The 14,290-nt window shown below is 59.6% G+C and overlaps 1 protein-coding gene across 1 annotated transcript; it reads left to right on the top strand.

Annotated features, from left to right (window-relative positions):
* Positions 1-697: 697 nt before the first annotated feature.
* On the top strand, positions 698-13,675 carry LOC139243725 (protein canopy homolog 2-like). Its single transcript, XM_070870843.1, has 6 exons — positions 698-1,186; positions 2,621-2,765; positions 7,441-7,556; positions 8,557-8,754; positions 10,410-10,506; positions 13,169-13,675. The coding sequence occupies exons 1-6, from the start codon at positions 809-811 to the stop codon at positions 13,210-13,212; spliced, it is 978 nt and encodes a 325-aa protein (XP_070726944.1). The 5' UTR covers positions 698-808; the 3' UTR covers positions 13,213-13,675.
* The last annotated feature ends 615 nt before the right edge of the window (positions 13,676-14,290 follow it).

The raw sequence follows: 14,290 nt of genomic DNA, 5'->3' as shown, positions 1-14,290 counted from the left end.
CACTGTCGGAGGGGCAGTACTGAGGGAGTGCCACACTGTCGGAGGGGCAGTACTGAGGGAGTGCCGCACTGTCGGAGGGGCAGTACTGAGGGAGTGCCACACTGTCGGAGGGGCAGTACTGAGGAAGTGCCATACTGTCGTAGGGGCAGTACTGAGGGAGTGCCGCACTGTCGGAGGGGCAGTACTGAGGGAGTGCCACACTGTCGGAGGGGCAGTACTGAGGGAGTGCCACACTGTCGGAGGGGCAGTACTGAGGGAGCGCCACACTGTCGGAGGGGCAGTACTGAGGGAGTGCCACACTGTCGGAGGGGCAGAACTGAGGGAGTGCCACACTGTCGCAGGGGCAGTAAAAGATCCCACGGCCAATATTTTGAAGAAGAGCAGGGGAGTTCTCCCCGGTGTCCTGGGGCCAATATTTATCCCTCAATCAATGTAACAAAAACAGATGATCTGGGTCATTATCACATCGCTGTGTGTGGGAGCTTGCTGTGCGCAAATCGGCGTTTCCCACATTACAACAGTGACTACACTCCCAAAGTACTTCATTGGCTGTAAAGCGCTTTGAGACGGCCTGAGGTGATGAAAGGCGCTATATAAATGCAAGTCTTTTTTTGATCTGTGCAGCGCAGCACCTGGATCTTTCTCTCTCTCTCTCAACCTCCAATGTCTCTGCTTTCTTGTGGACAAAGTGGATAAATCTTTGGCAACTGTCTGGGGGAAGGCAGTAACAGTTTGCCTGTTGGTGCTAGCAGAGGCAAGGGCTGAGTGTGCCTTGCCCCTGACTGGTTGCTGAGCTGGAAGGGAATGAATGCCACGCAGCAAGGGTCCTCGGGCTGAGTGGAGGAGGTCTGGGGGACCTCGGCTCAAGGAGCGCCCAGCAAACAGCCTGCCGGAGCAGCAGGGAGAGGGAGAGGCCAAGGGAGAGGCCCTGGTCACAGCGGCGGACAATGCTGGCTGGCTTGGCTGGCTGTTGGGCTTCAGTGCCTGGGGAGGGGCCGCGGCGGACTGTCGGAGGCATTGCGGTGGGTGCTTTGTGCACAGGCGCTGGGGCAGATGTTCCGCCACAGCTGGACACTCAGTGTTGCCTTGTGTAGAATGTATCCCGGGGGAAAGTGAGACAAAGTGTAGCGAGAGGGACCTGGGGACCGGGAGCAGGACCCAGGGAGCAGGAGCAGGACCCATTCCGGTAAGGACAAAGCAACGTGCACTCATTTGCAACAGTGATCTCTCTCTCTCTCTATTTTGTTTATTCACTACTGCAGATTTTTCGGGATGTCAGGGAAGTGCTGGTATTTCAGACACACTGCTGGTTGGGTTTGTACAGAGTCTCTCTACTTATAAGTCCCAATTTGTTTAGGTCTTCAGTTTATTTAGGTCTCTATCTGTGTATTGCATACTATACACAACTTTATCAGTGCATTGGTGTGTATATAGGTCTATAGATCTCCTCCAGCTCTCCCTGGTTTTAATCGCTCCACCATTGGTGGTCGTACCTTCAGCTGCCAAGGTCCAAAGCCCTGGAATTCCCTCCCTAAGTCCCTCAGTGCTGCCCCTCCGACCGTGCGGCACTCCCTCAGTACCGCCCCTCCGACAGTGCGGCGCTCCCTCAGTACCGCCCCTCCGACAGTGCGGCGCTCCCTCAGTACCGCCCCTCCGACAGTGCGGCGCTCCCTCAGTACTGCCCCTCCGACAGTGCGGGACTCCCTCAGTACCGCCCCTCCGACAGTGCGGGACTCCCTCAGTACCGCCCCCTCCGACAGTGCGGCGCTCCCTCAGTACCGCCCCCTCCGACAGTGCGGCGCTCCCTCAGTACTGCCCCTCCGACAGTGCGGCGCTCCCTCAGTACTGCCCCTCCGACAGTGCGGCGCTCCCTCAGTACTGCCCCTCCGACAGTGCGGCGCTCCCTCAGTACAGCCCCCTCCGACAGTGCGGCGCTCCCTCAGTACTGCCCCCTCCGACAGTGCGGCGCTCCCTCAGTACCGCCCCTCCGACAGTGCGGCGCTCCCTCAGTACCGCCCCTCCGACAGTGCGGCGCTCCCTCAGTACTGCCCCTCCGACAGTGTAGTGCTCCCTCAGTACCGCCCCTCCGACGGTGCTCCCTCAGTACCGCCCCTCCGACGGTGCGGCCTCAGTACTGCCCCTCCGACAGTGCGGCCTCAGTACTGCCCCTCCGACAGTGCGGCCTCAGTACTGCCCCTCCGACAGTGCGGCCTCAGTACCGTCCCTCCGACAGTGCGGCCTCAGTACTGCCCCTCCGACAGTGCTCCCTCAGTACTGCCCCTCCGACAGTGCTCCCTCAGTACTGCCCCTCCGACAGTGCTCCCTCAGTACTGCCCCTCCGACAGTGCGGCGCTCCCTCAGTACCGCCCCTCCGACAGTGCTCCCTCAGTACTGACCCTCCGACAGTGCTCCCTCAGTACTGCCCCTCCGACAGTGCGGCCTCAGTACTGCCCCTCCGACAGTGCGGCGCTCCCTCAGTACTGCCCTTCCGACAGTGCTCCCTCAGTACTGGGAATGTCGGTTCAGATCATGAGACTGACCGAAGTAAATCTATTGGTGGGCAGCCTGTGTGAGGAGAGAGACAATATGGAAACTAGTTACGATTGAGTTTTTTATTCAGGGTTTCGGGAGACGGGGTGTGATTGAGGGGAAGGATCAGTCCAACAAGATGAGGACCTTCAGTCTACACGTTGTATATTTGATGGTCATCAGTTCCCTGTCCGACATTAGCCTGGCGAGGAGATCGGCTGACCTGTACTGTGGAGGTGAGTGAACGCCCTTTAACCCCTGCTCGACCCCTCCTCCCTCATCATCTCCTGAAGTCACCCGCCTCTCTCACCCCTCCAATCAGCACCTCATGCCATCCCTTCCTGCGGGAGGAGGGGGGTTACTAGGGTCGAGGGAGGCTGTTTGACCTACCTCGGCTCATCGATGCAGAGACCCTGCATTCACTGCCCCTCCTCTCCCCCCAACCCCAGTCGCTGCATCCTATTGGCCCAGGTGGAACGTACAAGACCCCTTGGCACTATTTCGGAGAAGAGCAGGGGGAGCTCTCCCCAGTGTCCTGGCCAATATTTATCTCTCAACCAACATCACTCAAACAGATTACCTGATCATTATCACAACATTGCTGTGTGTGGGAGCTTGCTGTGCGCAAATTGGCTGCCGCGTTTCCCACATTACAACAGTGACTTACACTCCAACAAGTACTCTATTGGCTGTGAAGCTGCTATATAAAGGCAAGTCAGCCGTTGAATGATTGAGGTTTTATCAGGCCCTGCTTGTCAATCTGGGAATCAGGCTCCCATGTTGTTCGCTCTCCGGGCCTGCGGAACCTCCTGACTGCAGTGCACAAAGTATCTTTTACTGATTTCAACCTGTGTCCTACTCCCGGACTATTCACTTTAACTTCCCCCATCCATTATCCACCCACATTCTATCCGACGTAAACTAGAGGTGATCCAAAACTCCGCTGCCCCTGTGTCCTAACTCGCACCGAGTTCCACTCACCCATCACCCCCTGTGCTCGCTGCCCCGTGTCCTAACTCGCAACGAGTCCCGCTCACCCATCACCCCCTGTGCTCACTGCCCCCGTGTCGTAACTCGCACCGAGTCCCGCTCACCCATCACCCCCTGTGCTCACTGCCCCCGTGTCCTAACTCGCACCCAGTCCCGCTCACCCATCACCCCCTGTGCTCACTGCCCCGTGTCCTAACTCGCACCGAGTCCCACTCACCCATCACCCCCTGTGCTCGCTGCCCCGTGTCCTAACTCGCACCGAGTCCCACTCACTGCCCCGTGTCCTAACTCACACCCAGTCCCACTCACCCATCACCCCCTGTGCTCACTGCCCCGTGTCCTAACTCGCAACGAGTCCCACTCACCCATCACCCCCTGTGCTCGCTGCCCCGTGTCCTAACTCGCACCCAGTCCCACTCACCCATCACCCCCTGGACCCTGTGTCCTAACTCGCACCAAGTCCCACTCACCCATCACCCCCTGTGCTCACTGCCCCCGTGTCCTAACTCGCACCGAGTCCCGCTCACTGCCCCGTGTCCTAACTCACACCCAGTCCCGCTCACCCATCACCCCCTGTGCTCACTGCCCCGTGTCCTAACTCGCACCGAGTCCCGCTCACTGCCCCGTGTCCTAACTCACACCCAGTCCCGCTCATCCATCACCCCCTGTGCTCGCTGCCCCGTGTCCTAACTCGCACCCAGTCCCACTCACCCATCACCCCCTGGACCCTGTGTCCTAACTCGCACCAAGTCCCACTCACCCATTACCCCATGTGCTCACTGCCCCCGTGTCCTAACTCGCACCAAGTCCCACTCACCCATCACCCCCTGTGCTCACTGACCCCGTGTCCTAACTCACACCCAGTCCCACTCACCCATCACCCCCTGTGCTCGCTGCCCCGTGTCCTAACTCGCACCCAGTCCCACTCACCCATCACCCCCTGGACCCTGTGTCCTAACTCGCACCAAGTCCCACTCACCCATCACCCCCTGTGCTCACTGCCCCCGTGTCCTAACTCGCACCGAGTCCCGCTCACCCATCACCCCCTGTGCTCGTTGCCCCGTGTCCTAACTCACACCCAGTCCCGCTCACCCATCACCCCCTGTGCTCACTGCCCCGTGTCCTAACTCGCACCCAGTCCCACTCACCCATCACCCCCTGTGCTCACTGACCTACATTGGCTCCCGGTTAAACAACGCCTCGATTTCAAAATTCTCACCCTTATTTACAAATCCCTCTCCCTATCTCTATGATCTCCTCCAGCCCCGACACCCCTCCCTATCTCTGTAACCTCCTCCAGCCCCAACACCCCTCCCTATCTCTGTAACCTCCTCCAGCCCCTACACCCTCCCTATCTCTGTAACCTCCTCCAGCCCCACAACCCCCCCCGAGATATCTGCACTCCTCTAATTCTGCCCTCCTGACCATCCCTGATTATAATCGCTCCACCATCGGTGGCCGTGCCTTCTATTGCCTGGGCCCCAAGCTCTGGAACTCCCTCCCTAAACCTCTCCGCCTCTCTCTCCTCCTTCAAGACACTCCTTAAAACCTCCCTCTCTGACCAAGGTTTTGGTCACCTGCGCTGATTTCTTTTTATGTGGCTCGGTATCAAATTTATCATCATAGGCAGTCCCTTGGGATCGAGGAAGACTTGCTTCCACTCTAAACACGAGTCCTGAGGTGGCTGAACAGTCCAATACGGGACCCACAGTCCCTGTCACAGGTGGGACAGATAGACGTTGAGGGAAGGGGAGGGTGGGACAGGTTTGCCGCACGCTCCTTCCGCTGCCTGCGCTTGGTTTCTGCACGCTCTCGGCGACGAGACTCGAGGTGCTCAGCGCCCTCCCGGATGCACTTCCTCCACTGAGGGCGGACTGGTCTTTGGGCCAGGGACTCCCAGGTGTCGGTGGGGATGTTGCACTTTATCAGGGAGGCTTTGAGGGTGTCCAAATTGCGTTATCACGCTCCTGTGAAACACCTAGGGACATTTTACTATGTGAAAGGGCTATATAACTACAAGTTGTGATTGTTGGGCTCCTGTGTAAGGATCACTCCCATTACAAAAGGCTGAGTCTCGCCCCACCATCTGACCGAGGCTCGGAATCAACGGTGTGGATCTGCTCACTTTCCCCGGGGCTTGTCTGTGGGACTGGTCACAGCCGAGTCTGATCCTATCCTTCCCCAGTGTGTGCATATGTCTGAAATAATAACTTGCATTTCTATAGCGCCTTTCTCAACCACCAGACAGTCCACAGCGCTTCGCAGCCAATGAAGCACTTTTTGAATTGTATCACTGTTGTAATGTGGGAAACACGGCAGCCAATTTGCGCACAGCAAGCTCCCACACACAGCAGTGTGATAATGACCCAGATCATCTGTGATTTGGGTGATGTTGGCGGAGGATAAATATTGGCCCCGGGACACCAGGGAGAACGTTCCTGCTCTTCTTCGAAATAGTGCCATGGGATCTTTTTCAGCTCCCTGAGAGGGCAGACGGGGCCTCGGTTTAACATCTCATCTGAAAGACAGTGCGGAACTCCCTCAGTACCGCCCCTCCGACAGTGTGGCGCTCCCTCAGTACTGCCCCTCCGACAGTGCGGCGCTCCCTCAGTACTGCCCCTCCGACAGTGCGGCGCTCCCTCAGTACTGCCCCTCCGACAGTGCGGCGCTCCCTCAGTACCGCCCCTCCGACAGCGCAGCGCTCCCTCAGTACCGCCCCTCCGACAGCGCAGCGCTCCCTCAGTACTGCCCCTCCGACAGTGCGGCACTCTCTCAGTACTGCCCCTCCGACAGTGCGGCACTCCCTCAGTACTGCCCCTCCGACAGTGCGGCACTCCCTCAGCACTGCCCCTCCGACAGTGCGCCGCTCCCTCAGTACCGCCCCTCCGACAGTGCGGCACTCCCTCAGTACTGCCCCTCCGACAGTGCGGCACTCCCTCAGTACTGCCCCTCCGACAGTGCGGGACTCCCTCAGTACTGCCCCTCCGACAGTTCGGCGCTCCCTCAGTGCTGCCCCTCCGACAGTGCGGGACTCCCTCAGTACTGCACTGGGAGTGTGTGTAGTGAGAGAGAGAGAGAGTGTGTGTTTGTGTGTGTGTGTGTGTGTGTGTGTGTGGATGTAAAATATAGCGCCGAGGAATGCAGTACATGGAATCCAACAATCTAAAACCCCAGAGTATAGGCCCATTCTACTCACTTGGTTGGGGGGTGCCCAGAATTTGCAATCGGGCCTTTGGTGCTACAAGACAGGTCACCATTTCCCTTTTGAGTGCATTGGGTCTTTACCGTGTCACAGTTCCACAGGGCTCAGGAACTTCTCCTTCATCATAGACAGTCCCGCGAAGCGAGGATGACTTGCTGCCACACCAAAAAGGGATGAGTTCCCAGGTGTTTCAATGAAGGACCGAATATTCCGGATCCCGAACTACATCCTGAAGGGTGGAAGATGCCTGTGGGTGGATTGTTTTAACGTGGGGTGACCGTTGTACACCAGCCACCACACGGGGCTTGACAGAGCGAGGTCTCAGTCCAGGGGCAAGGGTTAACCAGGACGACTGGAGACCTGCTCTGCTGCACGGACCCAGTGCGCCCACATATCGCACAGTGTGGGCTGGTCCGTGCTGCCCCTGGGCCCTCGCCTCTCCTGGGCCCCGATCACGTCCCTCTACAATCTCTCGCCGCTCCATCGCTCCCGACCTTACCGCTCCTGCTGTACCTGCCCACGCTCCAATCACCGACCTGGGTTATGATGGCGTCCAATCCAGTCGCGCCCTTTGCTGCTACCGCCCTCCTGTACCAGCTCGCGCTGCTTCCCCAGTACGTCACCAAGGTAGGCACTGTCACGTGATGGTATTGACTCAAGGGGCTATGAGGCAAACTCCTGCGTCTTCTGTTCTGAGTGGACTGACTCCCTGTCTTCAGCCTGCAGGGCACTGGTGGACGAGATAGAATGGGAAATCTCGCAAGTGGATCCCGAGAAAGTCATCGAGACGGGATCCTTCGTCCTGGGACCAGACGGCATGCCCATGGCCATAGAGGTAAGTGTCAGGGGGCATCACCTGTCTCCCCAAATCCCCTCTCCCCGTCTAACGTCTCCCCGTCTCTCTCTCTCTCCGTCTCCCCATACCGCGGCTCCTCCCTCACCCGTCTGCCATGGTCTGGGTGGGGACACACTGAGACGCAGTGACCCACCCCGGGGAGGGGGAGGGGGAGTGACCCACCCCGGGGTGGGGGAAGGGGAGGGGGAGTGACCCACCCCGGGGAGGGGGAGGGGGAGGGTTTGGGGACACACTGAGGCGGTGTGTCTCACCCCATCTCTCCCCTTCAACTCCCCTTTTGGATGAGACATTAAACCGAGGCTGTTATATAAGCAGACTATAGATATACTCTCTGTGTAGTCACTGTATAGTTGCATAAGATGGAGACTTGTTACCTGATGTACTATCAATAAGGTTCACACCATGTATATACTATGCTGGCACCACTAGAGGGTGCAACTGGTGGAGACCGGGGTTTGCTGCCCCTGTGGCAGGGGCTGTCCACCAGAGGGCACTGCGCTGGGAGACCTGAGGGTCACCTGCACAGGTGTGCAGTGCCCAGTATAAAAGCCTGCCCCAACATGCTTGTGCCTCACGCTGGAGTTACAAGTAAAGGACCGAGGTCACTACACTTTGAGTACAACACATTGCCTCGTGGAGACATTCATTAGTGCTCTACAGACATAGGGCAGACGGGGCCTCAGTTCTCGGGTGGATGTAAAAGATCCCAGGGCACTATTTGGAAGAAGAGCAGGGGGAGTTCTCCCCGGTGTCCTGGGGCCAATAGTTATCCCTCGACCAACCCAACAAAAAACAGATGATCTGGGTCATTATCACATCGCTGTGTGTGGGAGCTTGCTGTGCACAAATTGCCGTTTCCCACAATACAACAGTGAGCGCACTCCCAAAGTGCTTCATTGGCTGTGAGGAGTTTTGAGACACCCGATGGTGGTGAAAGGCGCTATATAAATGCAGGTCTTCCTTCTCTCACTGACCCCAGGTCCCCTATGCCAGGTCCGAGACCTTCTTGCTGGAGCTGCTGGAACGGGTGTGTGAGCACATGACGGAGTACGGGGAGCAGACACATCCCGCCACACAGCGACGTTCCTACCTGCGCGTCCTTTCCCGGGACGGTGTGAGCGCCGACCTTCACCATACCCACTCCTCCGCCGACGGCATTGCCAACTTAAAGCTGGCCGTAAGTATCCCGCTTGTGACTCAGTCCCGAAACCCTCTCCGCTGGGGGCAACAGCTGCCGAGACTCTTTCTGTGACGAGGGAGCAGGGCAGATCTTCCCGATGTCCTGGGACAATATTTATCCAGCGCTCCCTCAGTACCGCCCCTCCGACAGTGCGGCGCTCCCTCAGCACTGCCCCTCCGACAGTGCGGCGTTCCCTCAGTACTGCCCCTCCGACAGTGCGGCGCTCCCTCAGCACTGCCCCTCCGACAGTGCGGTGCTCCCTCAGTACTGCCCCTCCGACAGTGCGGCGCTCCCTCAGTACCGCCCCTCCGACAGTGCGGCACTCCCTCAGTACTGCCCCTCCGACAGTGCGGCGCTCCCTCAGTACTGCCCCTCCGACAGTGCGGCGCTCCCTCAGTACTGCCCCTCCGACAGTGCGGCGCTCCCTCAGTACTGCCCCTCCGACAGTGCGGCGTTCCCTCAGTACTGCCCCTCCGACAGTGCGGCACTCCCTCAGCACTGCCCCTCCGACAGTGCGGCGCTCCCTCAGTACTGCCCCTCCGACAGTGCGGCGTTCCCTCAGCACTGCCCCTCCGACAGTGCGGCGTTCCCTCAGCACTGCCCCTCCGACAGTGCGGCGTTCCCTCAGCACTGTCCCTCCGACAGTGCGGCGCTCCCTCAGCACTGCCCCTCCGACAGTGCGGCGCTCCCTCAGTACTGCCCCTCCAACAGTGCGGCACTCCCTCAGTACTGCCCCTCCGACAGTGCGGCGCTCCCTCAGTACTGCCCCTCCGACAGTGCAGCGCTCCCTCAGCACTGCCCCTCCGACAGTGCGGCGCTCCCTCAGTACTGCCCCTCCAACAGTGCGGCGCTCCCTCAGTACTGCCCCTCCGACAGTGCAGCGCTCCCTCAGTACCGCCCCTCCGACAGTGTAACACTCCCTCAGTACTGCCCCTCCGACAGTGCGGGGCTCCCTCAGTACTGCCCCTCCAACAGTGCGGCGCTCCCTCAGTACTGCCCCTCCGACAGTGTAACACTCCCTCAGTACTGCCCCTCCGACAGTGTAACACTCCCTCAGTACTGCCCCTCCGACAGTGCGGCACTCCCTCAGTACTGCCCCTCCGACAGTGCGGCACTCCCTCAGCACTGCCCCTCCGACAGTGTAACACTCCCTCAGTACTGCCCCTCCGACAGTGCGGCGCTCCCTCAGTACTGCCCCTCCGACAGTGCGGCGCTCCCTCAGTACTGCCCCTCCGACAATGCGGCGCTCCCTCAGTACTGCCCCTCCGACAGTGCGGCACTCCCTCAGTACTGCCCCTCCGACAGTGCGGCACTCCCTCAGCACTGCCCCTCCGACAGTGTAACACTCCCTCAGTACTGCCCCTCCGACAGTGCGGCGCTCCCTCAGTACTGCCCCTCCGACAGTGCGGCGCTCCCTCAGTACTGCCCCTCCGACAGTGCGGCGCTCCCTCAGTACTGCCCCTCCGACAGTGCGGCACTCCCTCAGTACTGCCCCTCCGACAGTGCGGCACTCCCTCAGTACTGTCCCTCCGACAGTGCGGCGCTCCCTCAGTACTGCCCCTCCGACAGTGCGGCGCTCCCTCAGTCATGGCTTGTAAAACAGATGGGAGAGGGTATCACGACATATTTTTAAAACCCTATTTCTCCCACAGTGTGAAAAGCTTGCGGAGGAGTACGAAGATGAATTCATCGAATTCTTCTCACACGAGACCAGCAATGTGAAAGACCGACTGTGCAGCAAGAGAACAGGTAGATTTCAACCTCAGTCTCGCCTGGCCATCAGTGGGGTGGGGTACTGAGGGGGGGGGCAGTGTGTGGGACCTTACCCCAGCCTGGCCATCACTGGGGTGGGGTACTGAGGGGGGGGCAGTGTGTGGGACCTTACCCCAGCCTGGCCATCACTGGGGTGGGGTACTGAGGGGGGGGCAGTGTGTGGGACCTTACCCCAGCCTGGCCATCACTGGGGTGGGGTACTGAGGGGGGGGGGCCCAGTGTGTGTGGGACCTTACCCCAGCCTGGCCATCAGTGGGGTGGGGTACTGAGGGGGGGGGCAGTGTGTGGGACCTTACCCCAGCCTGGCCATCACTGGGGTGGGGTACTGAGGAGGGGGGGGGGGCGGTGTGTGGGACCTTACCCCAGCCTGGCCATCACTGGGGTGGGGTACTGAGGGGGGGGGGGGGGGGCGGTGTGTGGGACCTTACCCCAGCCTGGCCATCACTGGGGTGGGGTACTGAGGGGGGGGGGGCGGTGTGTGGGACCTTACCCCAGCCTGGCCATCACTGGGGTGGGGTGTTGGAGGGTATGTAAGGCCCAGAATCCATCGGTGGTTGGGTGCTGTATTAGCTGTTGTGGGGGGGCTGGGCTATAGTTAGCGTCAGTCCCCGGGGTCAGGGAGGGGGGGGGTGTGTATAGTTAGTCTCAGTCACCGGGGGCCGGGGGAATATAGTTACCTCCGTTCCCCCCCTGGGTTAGGGAAGGGGTGTACAATTCCTGCCTGTGGTCACTGCCCAGATTGGTGAGTGTGTGTGTGTGTGTGGCGTGCATGACCCTACAAACTGGCTGTAACGCACCCCTAACCGCACCTTTAACGTAGTAAAACAGCCCAAGGCGCTCCGCAATACAAAACAGATAAATATAACGCCGAACCATGTGAGGAATTAGGGCAGGTGACCAAAAGCCTGGGCAAAGACGTAGATTTTACGGAGCATCTTGAAGGAGGAAAGAGAGGCGGAGAGGTTTAGGGAGGGAGTTCCAGAGCTTGGGGCCCAGGCAACAGAAGGCACGGCCACCGATGGTGGAGCGATTATAATCAGGGATGGTCAGGAGGGCAGAATTAGAGCATAGATCTCGTGTGGGGGTGTGGGGGGGGTGGGGGAGGGGGGTGGGGGGGGTTATAGAGATAGGGAGGGGGTGAGGAGGCCATGGAGGGATTTGAAAACCAGGATGAGAATTTTGAAAACGAGGCGTTGCTTAACCTGGAGCCAATGTAGGTCAGTGAGCACAGGGGGTGATGGGTGAGTGGGACTCGGTGCGAGTTAGGACACAGGGCAGTGAGCACAGGGGGTGATGGGTGTGTGGGACTCGGTGCGAGTTAGGACACAGGGCAGTGAGCACAGGGGGTGATGGGTGAGCGGGACTCGGTGCGAGTTGGGACACGGGGCAGTGAGCACAGGGGGTGATGGGTGAGTGGGACTCGGTGTGAGTTAGGACACGGGGTCAGTGAGCACAGGGGGGTGATGGGTGAGTGGGACTCGGTGTGAGTTAGGACACGGGGCAGTGAGCACAGGGGGTGATGGGTGAGCGGGACTCGGTGCGAGTTAGGACACGGGGTCAGTGAGCACAGGGGGTGATGGGTGAGTGGGACTCGGTGCGAGTTAGGACACGGGGGCAGTGAGCACAGTGGGTGATGGGTGAGTGGGACTGGGTGCGAGTTAGGACACGGGGCAGTGAGCACAGGGGGTGATGGGTGACTGGGACTTGGTGTGAGTTAGGACACGGGGGCAGTGAGCACAGGGGGTGATGGGTGAGCGGGACTCGGTGCGAGTTAGGACACGGGGGCAGTGAGCACAGGGGGTGATGTGTGAGTGGGACTGGGTGCGAGTTAGGACACGGGGCAGTGAGCACAGGGGGTGATGGGTGAGTGGGACTTGGTGTGAGTTAGGACACGGGGGCAGTGAGCACAGGGGGTGATGGGTGAGCGGGACTCGGTGCGAGTTAGGACACAGGGCAGTGAGCACAGGGGGTGATGGGTGAGTGGGACTCGGTGCGAGTTAGGACACGGGGCAGTGAGCACAGGGGGTGATGGGTGAGTGGGACTGGGTGTGAGTTAGGACACGGGGGCAGTGAGCACAGGGGGTGATGGGTGAGTGGGACTGGGTGTGAGTTAGGACACGGGGTCAGTGAGCACAGGGGGTGATGGGTGAGTGTGACTCGGTGTGAGTTAGGACACAGGGTCAGTGAGCACAGGGGGTGATGAGTGAGTGGGACTCGGTGCGAGTTAGGACACGGGGTCAGCGAGCACAGGGGGTGATGGGTGAGCGAGACTCGGTGCGAGTTAGGACACGGGGCAGTGAGCACAGGGGGTGATGAGTGAGCGGGACTCGGTGCGAGTTAGGACACGGGGACAGCCGAGTTTTGGATCACCTCTAGTTTACGTCGGGTAGAATGTGGGAGGCCGGCCAGGAGTGCGTTGGAATAGTCAAGTCTGGAGGTAACAAAGACACGGATGAGGGTTTCAGCAGCGGATGAGCTGAGGCAGGGGGCGGAGACGGGCGATGTTACGGAGGGTGGAAATAGGCGATGAGTTATGCTGCGTTGATCGCCCAGCACCAACCACTTGGCCACAGACCACCCAACACCTGCGCGGCAAGAGTGTAAGTGATGCCTGCATCTTTGCTTGTTCCCTCCGCAGACCTGTGCGACCATGCTCTCCACACGCACCACGACGAACTGTGAGGTCCCGTTCCCCTGTCTCGCTCCCACCGCTGACCCTGGCAGTGGGACATGCGCGAGGGGCTGCGTCCTAGTGATGGACAAGGACAAGGACGGCGGTGGAGGAGGAAGATGGATTCCAAAGGCTGGTGCTCGGGATTCGGACCGTCGGCTCCATCCCCCCCGACCGAGTGTCCCTGAAGAATTGCGTGCCTGCCTGTTGGGGGTCCATGCTGGTCGCTCCAGAAAAGCCACGGAGTCCATTCGCACGTCAGTGCTGGGTCGATACAAGGCCGGGCTGGGCCAGAGGCAGGACTGTCCCCAAGGAAAGTTAGTCACTGATTACAAAAGAGTCAACATCACTCAGGAAAAACAGCTTTAAAAGAAATATATATTTTTAATGCAAGCTTCCCAAACCCCCTTCTCTCTCAGCAATATTGCTGGCTTCATTGTTGTCCCGTGTCACTAAATAAATTCATTGGAAGTACCCTTGGAGTGTCTGGAAGACTTCGATTTCGACAGAGCCTTCCACTACCTCAGCACCTCCCAAAGCGTTATACGATACTTTTATTGAAGTGTGGTCATTGTTTTAATGTGGGAAACACAGCAGCACAGCAAGCTCCCACAAACATGAGGGATAAATATTGGCCCCAGGACACTGGGGAGAACTCCCCCTGCTCGTCTTCCAAATAGTGGCTGTGGGATCTTTCACATCCACCTGAGAGGGGGCAGACGGGGCCTCGGTTTAACGTCTCATCTGAAAGACAGCACCTCCGACAGTGCGGCACTCCCTCAGTACCGCCCCTCCGACAGTGCAGCACTCCCTCAGTACTGCCCCTCCGACAGTGCGGCGCTCCCTCAGTACTGCCCCTCCGACAGTGCGGCGCTCCCTCAGTACTGCCCCTCCGACAGTGCGGGGCTCCCTCAGTACTGCCCCTCCGACAGTGCGGGGCTCCCTCAGTACTGCCCCTCCGACAGTGCGGTGCTCCCTCAGTACTGCCCCTCCGACAGAGCGGCGCTCCCTCAGTACTGCCCCTCCGACACTCCCTCAGTACTGCCCCTCCGACAGAGCGGCGCTCCCTCAGCACTGCCCCTCCGACAG

This window comes from Pristiophorus japonicus, unplaced genomic scaffold, assembly GCF_044704955.1.
Source record: "Pristiophorus japonicus isolate sPriJap1 unplaced genomic scaffold, sPriJap1.hap1 HAP1_SCAFFOLD_1833, whole genome shotgun sequence".
NCBI classification, from domain to species: Eukaryota; Metazoa; Chordata; class Chondrichthyes; family Pristiophoridae; genus Pristiophorus; species Pristiophorus japonicus.
The sequence above is the reverse complement of the archived record's forward strand: the minus strand, read 5'-3'. Positions and strand labels throughout refer to the sequence as shown.

Coding starts and splice junctions, on each gene's coding strand:
- LOC139243725 (XM_070870843.1), top strand. CDS start 809: ATGCCACGCAGCAAGGGTCCTCGGGCTGAGTGGAGGAGGTCTGGGGGA. Junction 2,766..7,440: donor GGCTGACCTGTACTGTGGAG/GTGAGTGAACGC, acceptor CCCTGTCTTCAG/CCTGCAGGGCACTGGTGGAC. Junction 10,507..13,168: donor ACTGTGCAGCAAGAGAACAG/GTAGATTTCAAC, acceptor TTCCCTCCGCAG/ACCTGTGCGACCATGCTCTC.